Genomic DNA, 21,930 nt, shown 5'->3' with positions numbered 1-21,930 from the left:
AATTTTCCATACGTTTAGTATGACCCCGGCCTTAGGGTCACTCTTCACGAGGAGAAATTTTACACCTTATATCCCAGTTCAGAGCCTCTCGCCTAGCCAAATCAGTTCTCATACTTTGCACTGATGAGAGGCAATCACCCCGAAACACTGTCTGATTTGGCTTTTATCCTAAGTAATATGGTAAGACTCACTGAAGGGTCGATATTGGCTTTTAGGATTGCTACTTCCAATAGGAGGTGCCAGAGTTCAAGTCCTCTTCCTCCCTGAAGAGGCAGTTTGCATATGTAAACGTGTCCATACAGACCACTGGGGGTCAGAACAAATAGCTGTCGGAAGAGCAATCGTTGGTACCGTCACACTGAGCAACGTCGCAGCGATATAGCCAGCGATCTGTGACGTTGCAGCGTCCTAGGTAGCGATATCGCTGTGTTTGACACGCAGCAGCGATCTGGATCCTGCTGTGAAATTGCTGGTCGCTGCTGGAAGGTCTGAACTTTATTTGGTCGCTAGGTCGCCGTGTATCGCCGTGTTTGACATAAAAGCAGCGACGCCAGCAGCGACAGCGACGAGGATAGAGAGGCGTGTTTTATTAAAAAAGGAGACGCCCTAATCCGCGACGACCTGAGAGGGAACCTACAGCAAAATCTATTGATGATGGCTCGGCGTTAACGCTCCCGGGAGAAGAGGATCGTAGGTGGAGGGGCGTTCTGAACAGGACGCTGGAAAGGCACAACGGGACGATAGTGCTTGCAAATATACAAGTTCTGCATCGCTGCAGAGTCGCGGTTTATATTACAGGACGCCGACGCGTCACATCCTGGGGGTCTCCCTATACTAAAACACGCCTATCTGGCTACACTACAACGCCCCTTTGGGTGTGTCAAGTCAATACACTCTGGCTGTTTGACATGGAGCGAGCAACCAGCGACAGCGATAAATTGGTTGCCGCTACGTCACTGGATCGCTCCTGCATCGCTCTGGCGTTGGTGTGTTTGACGTCTCTACAGCGACCTAAACAGCGACGCTCCAGCAATCTCGTTTCGGTCGCATCGCTGGCTATATCGCTGCGACGTTGCTCAGTGTGACGGTACCTTTACTGCTATTTTTGGTATATGGCCATCTTAAGAGCACTGAGGTGTCTTTTTGCCCCAGGGATCATATGGACGGTGTCCCTGTATAACATAATGCATACCTCCCAACCGTCCAGGATCCCGCGGGACTGTCCTGATTTTGACAGTCAGCCCCGGGATCCCGGATGGGACATTAGTTGCCCCGCATACTGTATACAGTATGGAGCATCATGTGCGGTCATCATACAGTATGGAGCATCATGTGTGGTCATTATACAGTATGGAGCATCATGTGCAGTCATTATACAGTATAGAGCATCATGTGCGGTCATTATACAGTATGCAGCATCATGTGCGGTCATTATACAGTATGGAGCATCATGTGCGGTCAATATACAGTATGGAGCATCATGTGTGGTCATTATACAGTATGGAGCATCATGTGTGGTCATTATACAGTAAGGAGCATCATGTGCGGCCATTATACAGTATGGAGCATCATGTGTGGCCATTATAGAGTACGGAGCATCATGTGCGGTCATTATACAGTATGGAGCATCATGTGCGGCCATTATACAGTATGGAGCATCATGTGCGGTCATTATACAGTATGGAGCATCATGTGCCATCATTATACAGTATGGAGCATCATGTGCGGTCATTATACAGTATGGAGCATCATGTGCGGCCATTATACAGTATGGAGCATCATGTGCGGTCATTATACAGTATGGAGCATCATGTGCGGTCACTATACAGTATGGAGCATCATGTGCGGTCATTATACAGTATGGAGCATCATGTGCCATCATTATACAGTATGGAGCATCATGTGCGGTCATTATACAGTATGGAGCATCATGTGCGGCCATTATACAGTATGGAGCATCATGTGCGGTCATTATACAGTATGGAGCATCATGTGCGGCCATTATACAGTATGGAGCATCATGTGCGGCCATTATACAGTATGGAGCATCATGTGCGGCCATTATACAGTATGGAGCGTCATGTGTGGTCATCGTACAGAATGGAGCATCATGTGTGGCCATTATACAGTATGGGGCACTGTGTGGCCATATTTTTTTGTTTATAATTATTGTATATGAAACAGTGTGATCGGCAGTGCTAAATGGGTGTGGTTGGGACGTGGATATGGGTGTGACTAATTATGAATGGGTGTGGTCAGAGGCGTGGCCTAAAATTTGCCTTAGGTTGTGAGCCTTGAGGAACAGATATAAAGAACAGTTTAGAATGTATTTAGGTTACAAAGGAAAGCTTCTGAAGTTAAAGAGGGTGTCTCAAGTTTGCTTTTTAGGAGACTATCGCTCCCTAGCCTCAGAGCCTCCTGCCCTCCAGGGGGCGGTGTGCTTCTGATTGATTGACAGCATAGACCAGCAGCATGGCAGTGCCACTAGCCCAAAAATTGCACTGTCTAATGCAGCAAACAGAGGCAGCATCAGAAGAAGCGAAGGGCTACTGAAGGAGAAAAGACCCTTATTGTTTATAAGATCTGTTGGAAACAGCTTGTAAGTGCTGCGCTTCTTGCCTAGGAGACCGGCCTCCGCTGATAAACTACAGGGGTGGCCCGTAATATAGCAGCACACAATAAAACTGAAAATCTTCTGCAATTTTACCCATATAAATACTTGAGAATAACCCATTTATTGAAGCCGAATGTCATCACCTGCGGGTATCTCCTTTTGATATAAGACAAAGCCCCATCTGGCAGTTTTGCCAGTTCAGAATCTCGTACTGCATGGACCGACGTTGCTCGGGGTCGATGGGTTAAAGCCTCAACCTGAAATTATAGTTACGAGACAAGTAAGAAGAGCAAAAAAAAAATTATTTTATAGTCAAAGGTGTCTTATAGCTGAAGTAAGAGGTTATTCAAACACATACGGTAAATCTACTTTGTTAGCGGCATTAATTACAGAGCCGCTACGTCTTACCATGCCAATCAGTTCCCCTCGTCCGTGCTCCCCCACCACATGTGTCTTCCCATCTGGGTCCGGGATCACCGACCGAAGGCGACCATTCAATGTAATGTATGTGCAGTCTGAAGGATCCCCCTTACTATAGAAGACACATTGGTTATTAGAATAAGAATGTAGTGAGAAACGAAGACAGCGGTCTACCTAACACAGAAGAAAGGAATGTTTTGACCCTTTCAATCATCAGAAAATTACCTATTTAAAACAGGTTTTTGTGTTAAATGTTTCCCACTATCACAATCTGTATTCAAAATAAAAATCTCGCAATTTTCAAGAAATGCACATGTACATTAGTCGCAATAAATAGAACCTGACCCCATTTATTTGCAACGAAGCATCTAATGAGCGTGTGCAAAGGTCATAGTACAAGGAAGGGGGAAGCAAGGTCAGCTGTGACATCACCTATAGTGAATGGCCGATCCTGTGTTATCAGCTGTGTATAGAGGTGTTATCTGTCATTGCAATCCTGCCTCTGCTGATAAAGAAACTGCTGTAAAGGTACCTTCACACGAAACGATATCGCTAGCGATCCGTGACGTTGCAGCGTCCTGGCTAGCGATATCGTTTCGTTTGACACGCAGCAGCGATCAGGATCCTGCTGTGATGTCGCTGGTCGCTGAATAAAGTCCAGAACTTTATTTGGTCGTCCGATCGCCGTGTATCGTTGCATTTGAAAGCAAAAGCAACGATACCAGCGATATTTTACACTGGTAACCAGGGTAAACATCGGGTTGCTAAGCGCAGGGCCGCGCTTAGTAACCCGATGTTTACCCTGGTTACCAGCGTAAAAGTAAAAAAAACAAACAGTACATACTCACCTGCGCGTCCCCCAGCGTCTGCTTCCTGCTCTGACTGAGCTCCGGCCCTAAACTGAAAGTTAAAGCACAGCGGTGACGTCACCGCTGTGCTGTTAGGGCCGGAGCTCAGTCAGTGTCAGGAAGCAGACGCTGGGGGACGCGCAGGTGAGTATGTACTGTTTGTTTTTTTTACTTTTACGCTGGTAACCAGGGTAAACATCGGGTTACTAAGCGCGGTCCTGCGCTTAGCAACCCGATGTTTACCCTGGTTACCCGGGGACATCGGCATCGTTGGTCGCTGGAGAGCGGTCTGTGTGACAGCTCCCCTGCGATCAAACAGCGACGCTGCAGCGATCGGCATCGTTGTCGCTATCGCTGCAGCGTCGCTTCGTGTGAAGGTACCTTAAACCCTTCCTGAAATGAGTCTAAAATAGCCCCAGAATTACAAGCTTAGTAACTGATATAATGATCGCGATATGAAAAAAAAAATTGCCAAAAAATGTATGTTCCATAAAAACCTGATTTAAACAGTTCATGTGTATAGCATGTCAGTAATATTGCTGTGTATGGTATATCCTTGTGTGTGGTATAGCAGCACTATGTAGCTGCACAGTATTGTATACTATTTATGTGCAAATAGGACCCCACTTTAGCACTTTAGTGACTCCTGAGCAAATGAAAGCTGAGCTATGCCTGTCATCTGACTTTACGCTCACCTGTAAAGTTCTTTGCCAGCCTCCACCCCTATCCAATCAATGGCAAAATCCACCTGCCTCACAAATGGAGAGACACGACGAGCAACAGAATGTGCCACAGAGAGAAGAACATGGGGATGAGAACGGAGAATCCTAAAACATAAAGCGGTGGAATTGATCATTGAGACCTCGGCTCGTAACAGGATTAAACTTGCAGAAATTTTGACTTTAATCATTCTAAAAAAATATTAAATGATGGAGACATAGAAATCAACAAACATCTGTGTGCCTTTGCCCATTCGGAAACTAGGAACATTTCCAAGTCAAATACAGTGCTCAGCGTAAATGAGTACACCTCAACAGATTTGTCAAAAAACCTTTACCTTCCTTTCAGAATCAACATTTTTGATGGGATAATAACTATAAAACAACATACTCCCACTAATGTGGTCCATTGATTGCAAAAAAGATTTGTTATTTTACACACCTAAAAAAGTAATTTTCCTAATAAATTTATTCAAGACAATAATGCAAAAATTAGAACACCCCAATGAAAGTCTTGGAGCAAAGATAAAGATAAGACTACAAAACTCTAATTAACAAGAATTTAACCATGGACAAGTCTAATGGTGTCCAGCAGAAAGTTGTTTATTAAAGTCTGTTATTTAATAAAGAAAACCTCTTCCCATTTCATGCTGTCAGCAATGGCACCACATGGAAGAGAAATGTCACAAGACCTGAGAAAGAAAATTAATTTCTTTACACTAGAAAGATGAGTGCTAAAAGAAGCTTTACTTATGAGTCAGAATACTGTAGGAAAAATATACAAAAATTTAACAACAAAAAAAGAAGCTGATGTGAAACGCGCGTTGCGGATTGTAATCTCCCAGCATCAGGTAAAAACTTTGAGTCCTGTTACTTCTTGGGACCTCTATATGCACTCAAAATGGATATCATGGCAGGGTGAATATATTGTGGATTCTGGGGCTTTTTGACCTTGCCACATTCAGGGAACTTTCCCGGTATGATTAAAAATTAAAATTATATATTCTTTTTACCTTTGTGACTACAGTATATTTGAGTCCCCTTTAGGTTTTATCCTTGTTACAATGCACATAGCACTTTATCTGTGAGTGCAGTTTACCAATAGTTGGACTTTTGATATCCCTGTTATTACTTATTTGTGTAGTTATATTACCATTTACCCTGGTGCTCTGTGCACTCCTGATACTTCTCCTTGCTTTTAGTGTTTGTTTTTTTATTGTGTATACTAGCTGAAGAGCCCGGCGTTGCCTGGGCATAGTAAATATCTGTGGTTAGTTATAGCACCTCACTTCTCTTATTTTCCCATCACGCCTCTCATTTTCCCCATCACATCTTTCATTTTCCCCCTCACATCTCTCATTTTCTCCCTCACACCTCTCATTTTCCCCCTCACTCCTCTTATTTTCCCCCTCACTCCTCTCATTCCCCCTAACACTTGTCATTTCGACCTCACATCTGTAATTTTCCGATCACTCCACTATTTTCCCTCACTTCTCTCATTTTGCACTCACACCTTTTCATTTTCACCTCACACCTCTCATTTTCACCTCAGTATATACATGTTTGTCATCTCCCTTATATATAGTATACACCTGTATGTCATCTCCTGTATATAGTATATACCTGTATGTCATCTCCCCTGTATATAGTATATACCTGCTGTGTGTCATGTCCCCTGTATATACCTGTATGTCATCTCCTCCTATATATAGTATATACCTGTATGTAATCTCCTCCTGTATATAGTATATACCTGTGTGTCATCTCACCTATATATAGTATATATCTGTGTGTCATCTCCTTCTGTATATAGTAAATACCCGTATGTTATCTCCTCCTATACATAGCATATACCTGTATGTCATCTCCTCCTGTATATACTATATACCTGTATGTCATTGCAGCGCCCCAGAGTCCTGGTCGTTGCAGTACTGTGGTCCCGCCGCTATGGGGAGAAATGGTACGTCTGATGGCACTGAAGGAGTTCATCTGACCAGGTATCACAGACACCAATACATTTCACAGCCGGGCCACCAGGGGGAGCTAAGGGTGCTATTCATTAGGCCACTCCTCACATACTGGTAAAACTGGGGGTCAGGCAGGAAGTTAGAAAGAAAGCTGACTGGATAAGAACCAGGCAACACCTTGTGGCAGAGGGTGTTGCGGGAGAGGATTCGGGAGGGCCTCTGTCAGGTTTGGGACCCTGATGGAGACCTGGCTACAGGAAAGAACGTAACGGGACAGTGCCTGCACAGAATAGCGGCGGTGCCCTAAGGAAGGAATAGAAGAGAGATATATTGTGCTGAGTGAGAAACGAGATCGAAGCAAAAAGGAGAATACCAGTAGGGGTCGTGCCGTGAGATCGAGGCAACATCCTACTGAGGCGTGTAGCCGGTGGCCGGAACGCCGAAGAAGTATATAGACATCTAGCTTCAAGCAATACTTGAAACCTACGGCAGGACAGTCAGTCTCAGGCGGGCTGTCTCACATAAAATCACCTATGCAGTCTTGGGGGGCAACTTGTGGAGAGGGGCGACTCTAGGGTCCCGGAAGAGCTCCGAGCCTACCCGTCATACGGGTGCCGTTCCAACCAGAACATCGGGAGGGACGGAGGATTAGCAGAACATCATCTAATCGAGTTGTGAGGGAACTTAAGAAACAGACACAACAGTTGTGGGGTACTTTCTGTAAGCACAGCAGGGAAGGACTACAACACATAGCGCTAGAAGGAAGGCACTGATTTCCACCTGCAAAGTGAACTCTGGAGGTGCCATTGGACCGGCCGGACTTGCGCAGCCTGGTGATCTGTATTCCGGACTGAGGACCCAGAGATCTACAGTAAAGAGGTAAAGAGACTGCAACCTGGTGTCCTCGTTATTTACCGCGACCTGCACCCCACAACTGCACCACTATCACCACTCATTGTACCGGACGTCCCCCACTGACCGGCAGGGCCACGGAGCCGGTGCCGGGTACCCCTCGGCCCAGCGACGGTGTGGGGGCGCTCCAACTTGGCGTCACGAACAGGATCTACTTAAGCCTGAAGAATCAGGTCATGTGTGCCTTGGAACTGTGATTTATCGTGCTTGGACTGTACTTTATTGAAAAGACTGTGCTGTGCCATAAACCTCCAAAACCGCCGCCATTGCAGCGCTGAGGAGAAGCGCAGGAGAAGAAGAGGGGCGTGGAGTGGGCGTAGACAAGCTGGAGAGCGCGAAGGACAATGGCCGCCCAGTCTAAGTATTTCTGTGTCCTGAGGACGTGTCCGTCAGCGGCCGAGGTCCGCCTCCTGATTCTGTTTGGAGGGTGGAGACCATGGAGACGGGGCCGCCCACGAAAGAGACCGCGGGAAGAAGACACTGGAGGAGGAGAAAAGATGGCGACATCGAGAACACCGCGTGGGACTGACCTGATCCAGCTCGAGGCTGCGCAACCTGACACAGCCCCAGATGCGCCAACGTTGAGGGGACTGACCCTCACGGAGCTACCGATGGGCCGACCCCCCTTGCCACCGTCTGAGGAGTGTGTAGCTGCAGCCGAGGCCCGCCTAACAGCACGCCGCTTGGAGGCTGATGCCCGCGTGCTTGCCCGGCTAGGTCGGCCCACAGAAGTCCACCTGTCTCCGGTGTCCCCTGTTCCTTCCCACCCGGCTGCGGCTGAAGATACGCTGCGGGCGCAGGGCATGAAGATCCTGCCGGAGGCTGAACACCTGCGGCGTCTGATGACAGCGTGGCGGAACCGGCCCCAGCCTCCAGCCCAGATTGATCTAGCCAGCGTAGAGGAAACCCCGACGTCCCACTGGGGTGTAGTGGTGTCCTTTAACCCCCGACATGGAAGAGGGGTTATACAAGAGATCGGGGAGCCGCTACAAGTCCGTGTAGACCGGGAGGCGGTGGAGCCCTGCGGAGGAAGGTTCGATCGCGACCTGGAACCCGGCGATGCAGTAACCTATACCCGGTGGAGGAGGGAAACGGGTGAAACTGGTTGGATAGCCCGGGGCGTCCAGCGGTGCGTCGCACTCCAGGCCGCAGCTGAGACATCAGAGGATGCGCCTCCTGCTGAAAAGGCAACGGACCCGGTCCCCGCGGAGCAGCGGGGAGCCCGGACCCACCATGTACCTTGGGGGCGTGCTGGCCCATCACGGAGAAGAGCATCACAGCGTGGGATCTTGTCATTGCTGGGGCAGGACGCGCCCCTTGGATCGGCAGCGCGACCCGTTGGTCTGGTGAGGCCCGGAAGGAAACCACCTTCTGCACCACAACAGTAAGGAAGAACACGGTGTTACTGTAAATAGTTCCTTCTTTAACTGTTTGTTTTCCTGTTGCTGCTAAACCCATCCAGGGTTAACCCTTCAACGGATCCCTTTGTTGACCCGGGATCCATATTGTTTTGTTTGTTTTTCTACTTTTTGTTTCCTGTTATCAAGAACTGCCGCAATCATGAACAATGCATGATACAAACTTCTTGTATATAGTTTACACCTTCTTAAGGGTGTTTCCTACTGGTTTTACTTGGAAAGAGACTCTTTGCGAAGATACCGCACCGGAGCCTTTGTTGAGTACAGACTGGTAGCTTGCAAGGATACGCTACCTCGTGAAGACTTGGTCCCCTTTTAAAGGGGATGTGTGTTGTCACATCTAAAGCAGTGACGTTGCTTTAAGACTACATAAAAAGAAGTCTAGCACTCAACTTCAGTAAACGTGAGTAACGTTTTATTTGTAGCACTCGAAACGTTTCAGTCCTATCTGGACTTTCATCAGTCACGTGCAAGTGTGGGCCCGTGGGGCCAGGCCAAGTTAAGGCGGGGAGATGGAGGCTCTAAGTCAAGATATAAATGAGGAACTCAAAAAGGCACTGAAGAGGTGAAAACTTTAATTGAGGTATGCTTGTGGTGGATATTAATCCGCCAAGTGGAATATAGCACCGGAGAACCGTGTAGTGCCAGTGAGGGTAAGAGGGAGCTCAATATGGAGCTCTATATGGCACCGATGGGGTAGACACTTAGGTTAGATATCTAGGTGGTGGAAACTAATCCGCCAGGAGGTATATTGTACCCATCTGACGCCGGTGAGGGAAAGAACGGTATAGCCTCCAGACACGGCATCCACCGCTTGTCTCTCTTGACAAGCGGTGGATGCCGTGTCTGGAGGCTATACCGTTCTTTCCCTCACCGGCGTCAGATGGGTACAATATACCTCCTGGCGGATTAGTTTCCACCACCTAGATATCTAACCTAAGTGTCTACCCCATCGGTGCCATATAGAGCTCCATATTGAGCTCCCTCTTACCCTCACTGGCACTACACGGTTCTCTGGTGCTATATTCCACTTGGCGGATTAATATCCACCACAAGCATACCTCAATTAAAGTTTTCACCTCTTCAGTGCCTTTTTGAGTTCCTCATTTATATCTTGACTTAGAGCCTCCATCTCCCCGCCTTAACTTGGCCTGGCCCCACACTTGCACGTGACTGATGAAAGTCCAGATAGGACTGAAACGTTTCGAGTGCTACAAATAAAACGTTACTCACGTTTACTGAAGTTGAGTGCTAGACTTCTTTTTATGTACTCTGACGGTTTGGGAACCTAGTCTATGCACCACAGTGTAGCTGTGCACACGGTGTTTTTCCTTACGTTGCTTTAAGACTGACAGAAAGCAATAATGTCATAAGAAAGTAATGATGATGATGGTGTTTACATGTAAAGTTATATGTATTTGACTAGTTGATTGTAAAAGAAATCCTGATAATGTTCGTTCAAAGAAAGTGTGAAAGCTAGAAGAAAGGTGCAGTAGGCCCGTGGGGGTAGACATAGTGTCCTGCATAGTTGGTAGTAAGAAAGTTAAGATGAAAGTTAATGCTCTAAAGGAAACAGTTGATAATGTTGATAGAAAGTGGGGATAGAAGGTAAACCCTGAGTCCTCCGTAGAAAGTTAGTTTATTGTAAAGAAAGAGTTAATAATGTGTTACAGAGGACAGAAAGTGAACCCGTAGGGGTTAGGTAGTGAGTCCTCCTAGGAGCCATACGAAGATGGCTCAGTGGTCCTAAACTGAAAGCATGTTATGTTCTATACTGTGTATAGTAGAGGAAAAGACAGAAGGCTCGGGCTGAAAGGAGCGGTCCTGTAAGAAAGGAGAGGCAGTAGGTCTGGCGCCGTTAGGACAGGCGGTCCTGCAGATTTAAAGAAGGAGAATGTGAAGTTAAAATTGCCTTATAATGTGATTATAAGAAGGCCTTTGGCGGATGCTGAGTGTACGTCCTTTAAAGGCAATGTTAAATTATTGTTCAAAGAATTGCACTAAGTAGAATACCCGGTTGGGTAACAGAAGTTATTTATAGCCTGTTGCTGTAATATTTAACCATGTTTTGTAACGTTTAAGTGTCCTCACCTCCCATAAAGGGAAGCCTGTTCAAGTATGCTTATGGTTATGTGCACTCAACAAAATTGTATGTCTTTTTGCTAACCTGTATTGTTGTTTCTTCCCAGTCCCGGAGTACTGGATTTAACCGGGGGGGGAGTGCAGCGCCCCAGAGTCCTGGTCGTTGCAGTACTGTGGTCCCGCCGCTATGGGGAGCCATGGTACGTCTGATGGCACTGAAGGAGTTCATCTGACCAGGTATCACAGACACCAATACATTTCACAGCCGGGCCACCAGGGGGAGCTAAGGGTGCTATTCATTAGGCCACTCCTCACATACTGGTAAAACTGGGGGTCAGGCAGGAAGTTAGAAAGAAAGCTGACTGGAAAAGAACCAGGCAACACCTTGTGGCAGAGGGTGTTGCGGGAGAGGATTCGGGAGGGCCTCTGTCAGGTTTGGGACCCTGATGGAGACCTGGCTACAGGAAAGAACGTAACGGTACCGTGCCTGCACAGAATAGCGGCGGTGCCCTAAGGAAGGAATAGAAGAGAGATATATTGTGCTGAGTGAGAAACGAGATCGAAGCAAAAAGGAGAATACCAGTAGGGGTCGTGCCGTGAGATCGAGGCAACATCCTACTGAGGCGTGTAGCCGGTGGCCGGAACGCCGAGGAAGTATATAGACATCTAGCTTCAAGCAATACTTGAAACCTACGGCAGGACAGTCAGTCTCAGGCGGGCTGTCTCACATAAAATCACCTATGCAGTCTTGGGGGGCAACTTGTGGAGAGGGGCGACTCTAGGGTCCCGGAAGAGCTCCGAGCCTACCCGTCATACGGGTGCCGTTCCAACCAGAACATCGGGAGGGACGGAGGATTAGCAGAACATCATCTAATCGAGTTGTGAGGGAACTTAAGAAACAGACACAACAGTTGTGGGGTACTTTCTGTAAGCATAACCAAATAACCTATAACTCTCAATTAGCTATATAAAACAATACTTTATTAGTTAAAACCATAAAACACAACCACAGACGTACCAACACTAACCTAGTGGGATCTACCAGCTGTAGCAGAGCTTTGATGGGAGCATTGATACATGTCGTGTGGGCATGCGCAATCATGGGCCTGGTTAGCGCTGACCACCTCTGGTCATGCGCTCTATGGAAGGCGCGGATATATGCGCTTGAGCTGGAAAGTATGCCTAGTTAATACATATTATCGGGCATGCGCAATCACGGCCCTGGGTAGCGCTGACCACTTCCGGTCATGCGCCCTATTGAAGGCGCGGCCATATGCGCTCCAGCTGAGACGCACGCCAAGCAAAGCGAGGCCCAACTGGCGTACAGGAGATAACAGGAGTCGGTATGGAATACAGTGAATGTATATACCAGAGTGGCCACAACAACATGGCGGTTAGTATATTCACAACATATACCTTCTAACAGACTCCTGTGATACAAAAGGTTCGATATAGCAGACATGTTAAAGATAGGGGGAGTCATGCCTCTAGTAGCTACTATTATCTACCAACTTCAGAATCTATATAAGTATGAGTGAGTTGGTTATTCCATGACACATCCATACATCAAAGCCTCCTGATGATCCGTAAGGTGAAACGCGTAGAGGCGCACCATGATATCTTCTGAACTACGATGAGTACCCTTTCTAGTCTACTGCTCCATTGCACTGTTATCCATATATATGTGCCAAAATAAGCTTTATCAGAACTATAAATGAGGCAGATAGTCCCATATTAGAGTGTTATATGATTGGTCTCTTGGGATAACAGCCTCTTTGAGAGAACAGCCTCTCTAAAATAATTCATATGGAATTATATATATGAGTGTTGTGATATCTTTGATCTGGTTATACACTCTATAGGTGCATGGTCAGCCTGTGACATGTGGTACTGATTATTTAATCAGTGTGTTCATCCATTTCTGCCTTTCCTAAATTTATCAAGTATACTTATATATGTTTGTGGTACTGTTTTGAGCTGTCCATAGGGAATCCAAGGGATAGCCGTCGCAGAGTGGGGGCGCCAATTCCGCTGTATAGTAGGGTGCCAACCTCCACAGTAAGGCAGGTACTGAGGCTAGGGAGCAGTTTAGCTAGGAATATTTGTTCACTTTTTCAGCACTTTATTCTGCACTGGTTTTGCACTTTGTATGTCTGTGTCTCTCACCCTATCAAAAAAACATATATATTTTTTGCCCTATCTACCAGTGGGTAATCCTGATTACTGATATCTATTTACCCTAATCTCATTTCTTGTTGGATATTTGGTTGCCCGGTTGTGACACATCTATATATAGGGCAGTAATAGGAGATTTAGGGCGAGTCGTCGTTGAGTGGGGGCGCCAATCTCGTTTATATGTAGGGTGCCAACCTCCACTGTCAGGTAGTAGGCATCCAGTGCCCCCAGGATAGGATATTAGCTAGAGAGCACGGTTGTTAGTGTTGGTACGTCTGTGGTTGTGTTTTATGGTTTTAACTAATAAAGTATTGTTTTATATAGCTAATTGAGAGTTATAGGTTATTTGGTTATACTTTGATTCTCTCTTGACCTATAGGCATTATAATTTTTGGTTTACAATGTACTTTCTGTAAGCACAGCAGGGAAGGACTACAACACATAGCGCTAGAAGGAAGGCACTGATTTCCACCTGCAAAGTGAACTCTGGAGGTGCCATTGGACCGGCCGGACTTGCGCAGCCTGGTGATCTGTATTCCGGACTGAGGACCCAGAGATCTACAGTAAAGAGGTAAAGAGACTGCAACCTGGTGTCCTCGTTATTTACCGCGACCTGCACCCCACAACTGCACCACTATCACCACTCATTGTACCGGACGTCCCCCACTGACCGGCAGGGCCACGGACCGGGTCTAGCCACCGTGACAACCCCAGAACAGAGACTCAGAGGCCCGGTGCCGGGTACCCCTCGGCCCAGCGGCGGTGTGGGGGCGCTCCATCATCTCCGTCTGTATGTAGTATGTACCTGTATGTCATCTCCTCCTCTATATAGTATATACCTGTGTGTCATCTCTCCTGTATATAGTATATATCTGTGTGTCATCTCCTCCTGTATATAGTATATACCTGTGTGTCATCTCCCCTGTAAATAGTATATACCTGTGTGTCATCTCCTCCTGTATATAGTATATATCTGTATGTCATCTCCTCCTGTATTAGACCTCGTTCACATGTTATTTGGTCAGTATTTTTACCTCAGAATTTGTAAGCTAAATTGGCAGCCTGATAAATCCCCAGTCAACAGTAAGCCCACCCCCTGGCAGTATATATTAGCTCACACATACACATAATAGACTGGTCATGTGACTGACAGCTGCCGGATTCCTATATGGTACATTTGTTGCTCTTGTAGTTTGTCTGCTTATTAATCAGATTTTTATTTTTGAAGGATAATACCAGACTTGTGTGTGTTTTAGGGCGAGTTTCATGTGTCAAGTTGTGTGTGTTGAGTTGCGTGTGGCGACATGCATGTAGCGACTTTTGTGAGATGAGTTTTGTGTGGCGACATGCGTGTAGCAACTTTTTGTGTGTCGAGTTGCATGTGACAGGTTAGTGTAGCAAGTTTTGCGCATGGCGAGTTTTGTGCGTGGCGAGTTTTATGTGTGGTGCCTTTTGAGTATGTGCAAGTTTTGTGTGAGGCAACTTTTGCATGTGTTGCAACTTTTGTGCATGTGGCAATTTTTCCGCGTGTGCAAGTTTTGCGTGTGGTGAGTTTTCCATGAGGTGAGTTTTGCACGTGTGGCGAGTTTTGCATGTGGAGAGTTTTTCGCGTGGCGAGTTTTGAGCGGCGACTTTTGTGTTTCGACTTTTATGTGGCGAGGTTGGTGTATGTGTGGTGAAATGTGCGCTGAGGGTGGTATATGTGTTCGAGCACGTGGTAGTGTGTGGCGCATTTTGTGTGTGTGTTCATATCCCCGTGGTGGTGTGGTGAGTATCCCATGTCGGGGCCCCACCTTAGCAACTGTACGGTATATACTCTTTAGCGCCATCGCTCTCATTCTTTAAGTCCCCCTTGTTCACATCTGGCAGCTGTTAATTTGCCTCCAACCCTTTTCCTTTCATTTTTTCCCCATTAAGTAGATAGGGGCAAAATTGTTTGGTGAATTGGAAAGCGCGGGGTTAAAATTTCACCTCACAACATAGCCTATGACGCTCTCGGGGTCCAGACGTGTGACTGTGCAAAATTTTGTGGCTGTAGCTGCGACGGTTCAGATGCCAATCCCGGACATACACACACATACACACATACACACATTCAGCTTTATATATTAGATTTTCTTGTTAATAAAGTATATTTTTTTTATTCTTCATACCTCCACGCCTCTGTTGCTTCCCTCTTATATAGGATTTTATATTATTGGAAGTGCATAATACAGTTGACCATTTTTTATGGGGTAACTTAAAAATGTAACAAAGATGGAACTGAAACTGTCTCACAGAGTTATCCAGGGAGACCACGAAAGTTAACACTAACCAGGAGCGTTGTCTGATGAAAAGAGTTGGAGGAAATCGATATGTACGTTCACTGCAGTTAGCTAAAGAAGTAAGAAGACAAGCTGAGTTGAGTTTTTCCCATGGCACAATGCAGAGGAATGTCATGCCTTGAAGCTGTCCACAAAGAAAGCCTCTCCTAAAGCCCATGGATAAAAACAGCTCATCTACCATTTACCGTAGTCCATGTTGAAAAATTATAAAGATTATTGGGACTTAGTGCTCTGGAGTGATGAGACCAAGATAAATGTTTTTGGAAATGATGGCTTAAAAACTGTATGGTGTCACAAAAGTGAGGAGCACTTCACGGTATCTACAATGATACCTGGTGGTGACACATGTTCTTATGGGTCGGGGAGCTACATTTCATTGATGGTATCATGAATTCACAGATGTACTGCTCTGTATTGAATGAGAAGATGCTGCCATCACTCCGTGCCCTTGGTAGACGTGTACTTTCCAACATCACAGTGATCCAACATACACACGTAAGGCAACTATTGCAATTTTGAAGAGGGTGAATGTCATTCACTGGCCAAGTGTCTCCTAATCTGAACCCAAACGAACATCTGTTCGGAACTCTGGAGAGACAAGTTGCTATCACTCTCCATCCAGCATCTAGGCTCTACTACAAGAGGTCGTTCTTGAAGAATGGAAAAATATAGTTGTTGGAATATGTAGCCAACTTGTTAATTTCATGCCTAGAAAACCTGGTCAATCATACCATGCTTATGTGTGGAAGTTAACGTTATGCTGAGCTCTGTAGTTTCTTCTAAATAAATGCCACAGGTAATCAACTGAGCAAACATAAATGTTTCAGGAAATTTTGTATGTAAAATATTAAAAGACAGGCTAACAACAAACAAGATTGTGATGAAACTGACTGGTAAAAGTGAGTGCGACTCAGGCAAAGGTAGGAGGTGTCTTCTACAGCTCTAACAGTGAAGATCAGAGGTTCTCCTGTAAGTACAGTCAGCTGTCCAATCATCTCACCAGGTGCTGTCACAAAGATACAAGAGTCCTCTCGGCCTGTGACTCCTTGATAAATATGGAGGCGGCCTGAGAGGACATAGTGGAGCCCAACATCCTAGAAAGAGGAAAGAAGAAGTCGTAAGGAAACCTGAGATGTCAAACATATGAGGGACCGTCAAATATAGACCAGATATTTGATACATGAATAGGAAGGAATACATGATAGTATGACAGAAAGAGATGGAGCTTTCTCCATAACCAACCTGTTCTCCTTTCCGTGCAATAAAGGTCTCGGCCTTTACATGATGAAGTGACACCTTATTCTCCAGTGATGAGGGATCCTGTAAAACAAGATATCAAGGGTTAATACTGAGCAAGACATAGACAGATTGGATAGCACTGCTATTAGATAATGTTATGTATGGAGCTGCTATTTGGCGCCTGTGTGGTGTCAGTATTTGAACACTTTATGGTGGTTTTATGTGGCACTACTATTTGTGCATTGTTAGAGTTATTTGGACAATACTTACAACTAATATTTAGGTTCTATACTTTATGGTATGCTTAGACATTGTTTAGTATGGTCGGCACTATAAGGAAGGAGTTAATGTCTTCAGGCCTATTACATTTCACAGATAGGGCTCATGCAGACATTCGTACTTTCGGTCTAAGTGCAATCCAACAAAACATTATTCTATGGGGCCGTGCACATGTTCAATTTTTTCCTCAAGCAGTATGCACAATTTGCATTCAATATTCAGATGACACAAAGCCATACATGTCAATGAGTCTGTGGAAACCATCAGCCCACACTTGGATAACATCAGGGTGCACTGCGATTTTCGCTGACTGACAGAATGGAGAAGATGGAGAAATTGTTTTTCCATCTTCCCCACATGTAAAGAAAATCAGATCATACGCCAATCAAACTCTGATCAAAATTTGATCAGAATGTGATTAGCATAATTGGCCCGATTCTCTCAGATGAGAGAAAATGCGGTGGTGTGACCCTAGCCTAAGGATATCGTAGTGTTCATGAAAATACTAGAACAAAGAACTGATGAGGCGTGTGCCTAAGCTGGGTGGACACAGGAAGTGTCTTTTACTTACCGTAATTTGCAAATATGAATTTTACTATTTGCCATCATGTCTGAACCTGGTAAACCTATGTGCAGCATGCCTATACTCATGAAGCCTATAAATATACAAACACACCAGGAACTCCCTGAAGATTAGAAAACAATTGCTTGTGTATTTCTTATATTCTCATTAGCCATAATATGAATCTCAGAGATTTCTAAATTCGAGTAACAGCCACTTTAACAGCACTGCATACATGGTATACTTGGACACTGTTTAGTATGGTTGGCTCACTATTTGAAACAAAATATATATGTCACCTCCAGGTCCATCAGTTTGGCCAGCTGTTTTATTCCATCCTCTAGTAGTCTTTTTATCTTCTCCTCAGTCTCCAATTCTGGGTCCTCCAAGAAAATCCAGAGAATGTAGTAAGCATAAAGTATTTACACATAGTTCACCAATATAGCCAACCCACTATAGCTTTCTACCAGTTTCTTTAATGGACAGAAGAACTTGTGGGCTCCTTAGCCAAAGAGTCACTACTAGCATCAACTTATGGGCTCCTGAGGCAAAGAGCCCTTACTAGTATCTGCAACCACTACTGCTGAGTCTCAGATCCCAAAAGCAAAAGGTTACCACATTAGGTGAAGATGTAGGTGTCTGTAGCCTATAGCTCTGTTCCAGCTCACAGTCCAGAGATCGCCAAAAGCCTATACAAGACATGATACCATCATTATAAAAAAAAGAAAGGTGAACCCTACAGAATTCTTTACCTACAAAATGTGAAAACACAGCAAAAACAAGTTCAGAAGGATGCAACCAGAATTAATACAAGAAATGAAATTCTGAATTATCTTCATGTTCCTAAAACAAAAAGTTGTAATAGGATCCTGCAGAAAACACAGGAATAATTCTCCTACTGGAGAATATCTGACAGGTAGACTTTATCTAAGACTTGTGGCTTTACAATTGTGTCCTACTTCTGACAGAGCAGAAAGGGGGAGGCTCCTGCTGCAGCCAGTAGTATTACAGCCAAATGTAGGACAGTGAGGCGATGTGACATGGGAAAAAAGCTGGTATACATCGAAAAGATTTTTTTATATATTGTTAGTTGCAGTATGAGACAAACTAGGAATAAAGGGAAATAGGAAATTAAAGCAGGAAGTGATGAGGCAATTTGTTTTTTTGTTAAATTTCTATGTTAAGTATACCTATAAAAACAAAATTACTGAAAAGATGAAGGAGAATCAAGAAGGTTGGGGTTGTGACTACCTGGCTACTTTTACTAATGAGAAAGCATATGATTGTATTGAAAACCCGTAATAGAAAAATCTTGTCTCGATTAGGAGTGCTCCTCTCAAAGAGGTGGTCTTTTGGAAAGGTTCCCCTGTTAAATTAATGTAATGTGACCAATGGTTACAAAAGAACTTTAGCTAATGTTCACACCTGGTCTTCCTGAAGAAGCAGATTTGCAACTTGCCAGCGGTGGAGGTCTTCGTACAGCTGTCGATGACATAGAGGTACTTTCCCGATCTTCTTGGTCATCTTATGAAAATATAAAAATGACAACATTCTATGGCTGGTCACACATTTCGTATATAGGTAATAGCAGGTACATGACTGAATATTTATCCATCTTGTTGAAAAGTAATTTCAAAAGATGGTATTTTGACCAGCGAAATTGACCAACAGTGAGTAGTCAACAGCTTGAAGATATCTTGATCAATCACAACATGAAACCTGTCATTATTGTTACAATGTGAGGATATCCTCCTCCGATCTTTCCCTCTCAGGTAATCATAACTTTACCTTCAACGTGCGTCATACTTCTAGTAAAACGAGGTCTTGCAGCTCGAGCAGTGCCTGGTTCAGCCTGGAGGTCCTGATCATAGAGAGACACCTCCCTAGTTACATTATGTAAGCACCAACCTTGTCAAACCCCATATAAACTAAGGATAATGGTTCTTACATGCTGGAATAACTCAATAGTAAGACCCAGATAATGATGGAGTGCTAGGAATGTGACTCTTTGTAGCCGAAGGGCAATGATCTGTAAAGACAGGAAGACACAATTGGGATAGTGAAGCATAGCCATTTTCGAATAAGAGCTATCAGCCAGTGTTGCACAATTTATGATGTCATTTTTTGTAACCTCTAACGCTAGGGTGAAAAAGACAAGCCTGTCAAAAGACCCAGGCAGAACTGTTACCTTGAATTGCCTAGTGTAGGTCTAAGGGGATTGCATATTAATGGTATTCTCACTTTGGTTCTTTTTGAATCTGTGGTTGGGGCTCCATTTCTTGGACCCTCAAGTATTGGGGGACATGGGGTCCTCTGTTCCCATGTTTGGCAGGCTGGGCGACAAAGTGAGGAGGTAGCCGTGAAAGCACGTAGCGTAGATTGTAGAAGGGGCAAAAGCTTCCCATAAACCCATGAAGAGAGATGAACACATTCCCTTTCGCTTTCTTTGCACACAGGGACACAGTGAAGTCTCAGAAGTGGAATCTCCAACTATCAAGCCAGATATCTCTTGAGCCAGAAAAGGAAGCAACTCTATATTGGTGGTTCTCTTGTTGGCAGACTCAGATTGTCCTTATATTACATAGACAGTCAACAGGCTGACACTGGCTTCAAAGGTTTTACAAAAAATAGGACCAGTCAACCTCACACCAATTGCAGGTTAATCTGCTTGCAACTAATATATGTAAGAATCTAAAGATCAATCAATGTGGTTGGACACATCTAACCAAGGGTCATTAATTGAAGAACCAGGCTTTGGAGCAGTAATCTCCAACCTTACAGTTTGGAGTTGCCAAGACCATTACAAAAAAAAGTCATGCCCAAGAGATTTATCACTCATATTAATGATATATATATTTAAGCCAATGAAAAATATGTAATATAGGGGAAGCATTTACCAACCTGAACAGTTCTGATCAGGCTTTGGGGATACGCCTTAAAGACAGCACAAAATGCCTCAACAGGAAGGCGCAGTACAGTGCTTTTCTCTATGGCCTTTGCCGTCACTGTGCGGTATGGCCTCTGGTGACCCTGCAAGAAGAGACAGGTTTTCTTTTTTAATTAAAATGCCCCAATTTGAAAGAAAATACAGAGATATGTCACCAATAGAACTGAGTATTCCTAAAGGAGATAGTAAGGGTGTATGATCAGCTTTTGTATTGTCAATTGTGCTATAAAGACCAGAAACAAATACCTTGTAGTCTAAAAAGAATGGACGTAGTGGTGGAAAATGTTGGGAAATACCCACTCAGTCAATCCCTCACCCCTCCAGTGATCAGAAATTCGTTGAGGGGCATTCCCGGCCACTTCCTGTGTATCAAGACTCAACCAGGAGGTAGAGACCACTGGAGTCAAGAAAAGCATCAGAACGGGCACCATGGAGTAAGGGTTAGTATAATTATATATCTAGCCAAATTAGTTCTCATGCTTCGCACTGACGAGGGCCAACAGCATGAAACACCGTGTCTGCGAATTGAGATACTGATTTGGCTTTTATCCTAAGTCATATTGCACGACTCGTTAAAGGGTTGATTGTAACTTGTAGGATCTCTACCTCCAACAGGTAGCGCTATAGCGTTTAAGTCCTCTTTTTCTCTGAAGGGGCAATTTGCATATTATAATTATATATACAGTTGTGCTCAAAAGTTTACATACCCCGGCAGAATTTTTGCTTTCTTGGCCTTTTTCCAGAGAATATGAATGTTAACACCAAAACTTTTTCTCCACTCATGGTTAGTGGTTGGGTGAAGCCATTTATTGTTAATCTACTGTGTTTTCTCTTTTTAAATCATAATGACAACCCAAAACACCCACATGACCCTGATCAAAAGTTCACATACCCTGGTGATTTGGCCCTGATAACATGCACAGAAGTTGTCACAAATGGGTTTGAATGGCTACTAAAGGTAACATCCTCACCTGTAACCTGTTTGCTTGTAATCAGTGTGTGGATAAAAGCTGAGTGAGTTTCTGGGATCCAGACAGACTCTTGCATCTTTCATCCAGCCACTGACGTTTCTGGATGGTGAGTCATGGGGAAAACAAAAGAATTTTCAATGGATCTATTGGAAAAGGTAGTTGAAATGTTTAAAACAGGAAAGGGCTACAAAAAGATATCCAAGGAATTGATAATGCCAGTCAGCAGTGTTCATACTGTGATTAACAAATGGAAAATCAGGGGCTCTGTAAAAACAAAACCACGGTCAGGTAGACCAACAAACATGTCATCCACAACTGCCAGGAAAATTGTTCGGGATGCAAAGAAAAACTCACAAATAACATCAGCTGAAATACTGGACTCCCTGAAAACTAGCGATGTGGCTGTTTCAAGATGCACAATAAGGAGGCACTTGAAGAAAATTGGGTTGCATG

The 21,930-nt window shown here is 44.7% G+C and overlaps 1 protein-coding gene across 1 annotated transcript in view; it reads right to left on the bottom strand.

The window, feature by feature from the left end:
- Positions 1-21,930, bottom strand: part of LOC143774586 (patatin-like phospholipase domain-containing protein 6) — a 110,856-nt gene that overhangs the window by 21,355 nt on the left and 67,571 nt on the right. Inside the window, exons 9-19 of the mRNA XM_077262336.1 lie at positions 20,461-20,589; positions 19,508-19,588; positions 19,348-19,420; positions 18,985-19,083; positions 18,175-18,248; positions 17,859-17,942; positions 16,722-16,799; positions 16,371-16,573; positions 4,578-4,709; positions 3,023-3,146; positions 2,758-2,871 (exon numbers count right to left, since the gene is read on the bottom strand). Of these exons, the coding sequence (XP_077118451.1) occupies positions 2,758-2,871; positions 3,023-3,146; positions 4,578-4,709; positions 16,371-16,573; positions 16,722-16,799; positions 17,859-17,942; positions 18,175-18,248; positions 18,985-19,083; positions 19,348-19,420; positions 19,508-19,588; positions 20,461-20,589 (1,191 nt within the window). The remainder of the gene's footprint in view (positions 1-2,757; positions 2,872-3,022; positions 3,147-4,577; positions 4,710-16,370; positions 16,574-16,721; positions 16,800-17,858; positions 17,943-18,174; positions 18,249-18,984; positions 19,084-19,347; positions 19,421-19,507; positions 19,589-20,460; positions 20,590-21,930) is intronic.

This window comes from Ranitomeya variabilis, chromosome 5, assembly GCF_051348905.1.
Source record: "Ranitomeya variabilis isolate aRanVar5 chromosome 5, aRanVar5.hap1, whole genome shotgun sequence".
NCBI lineage: Eukaryota > Metazoa > Chordata > Amphibia > Anura > Dendrobatidae > Ranitomeya > Ranitomeya variabilis.
The sequence above is the reverse complement of the archived record's forward strand: the minus strand, read 5'-3'. Positions and strand labels throughout refer to the sequence as shown.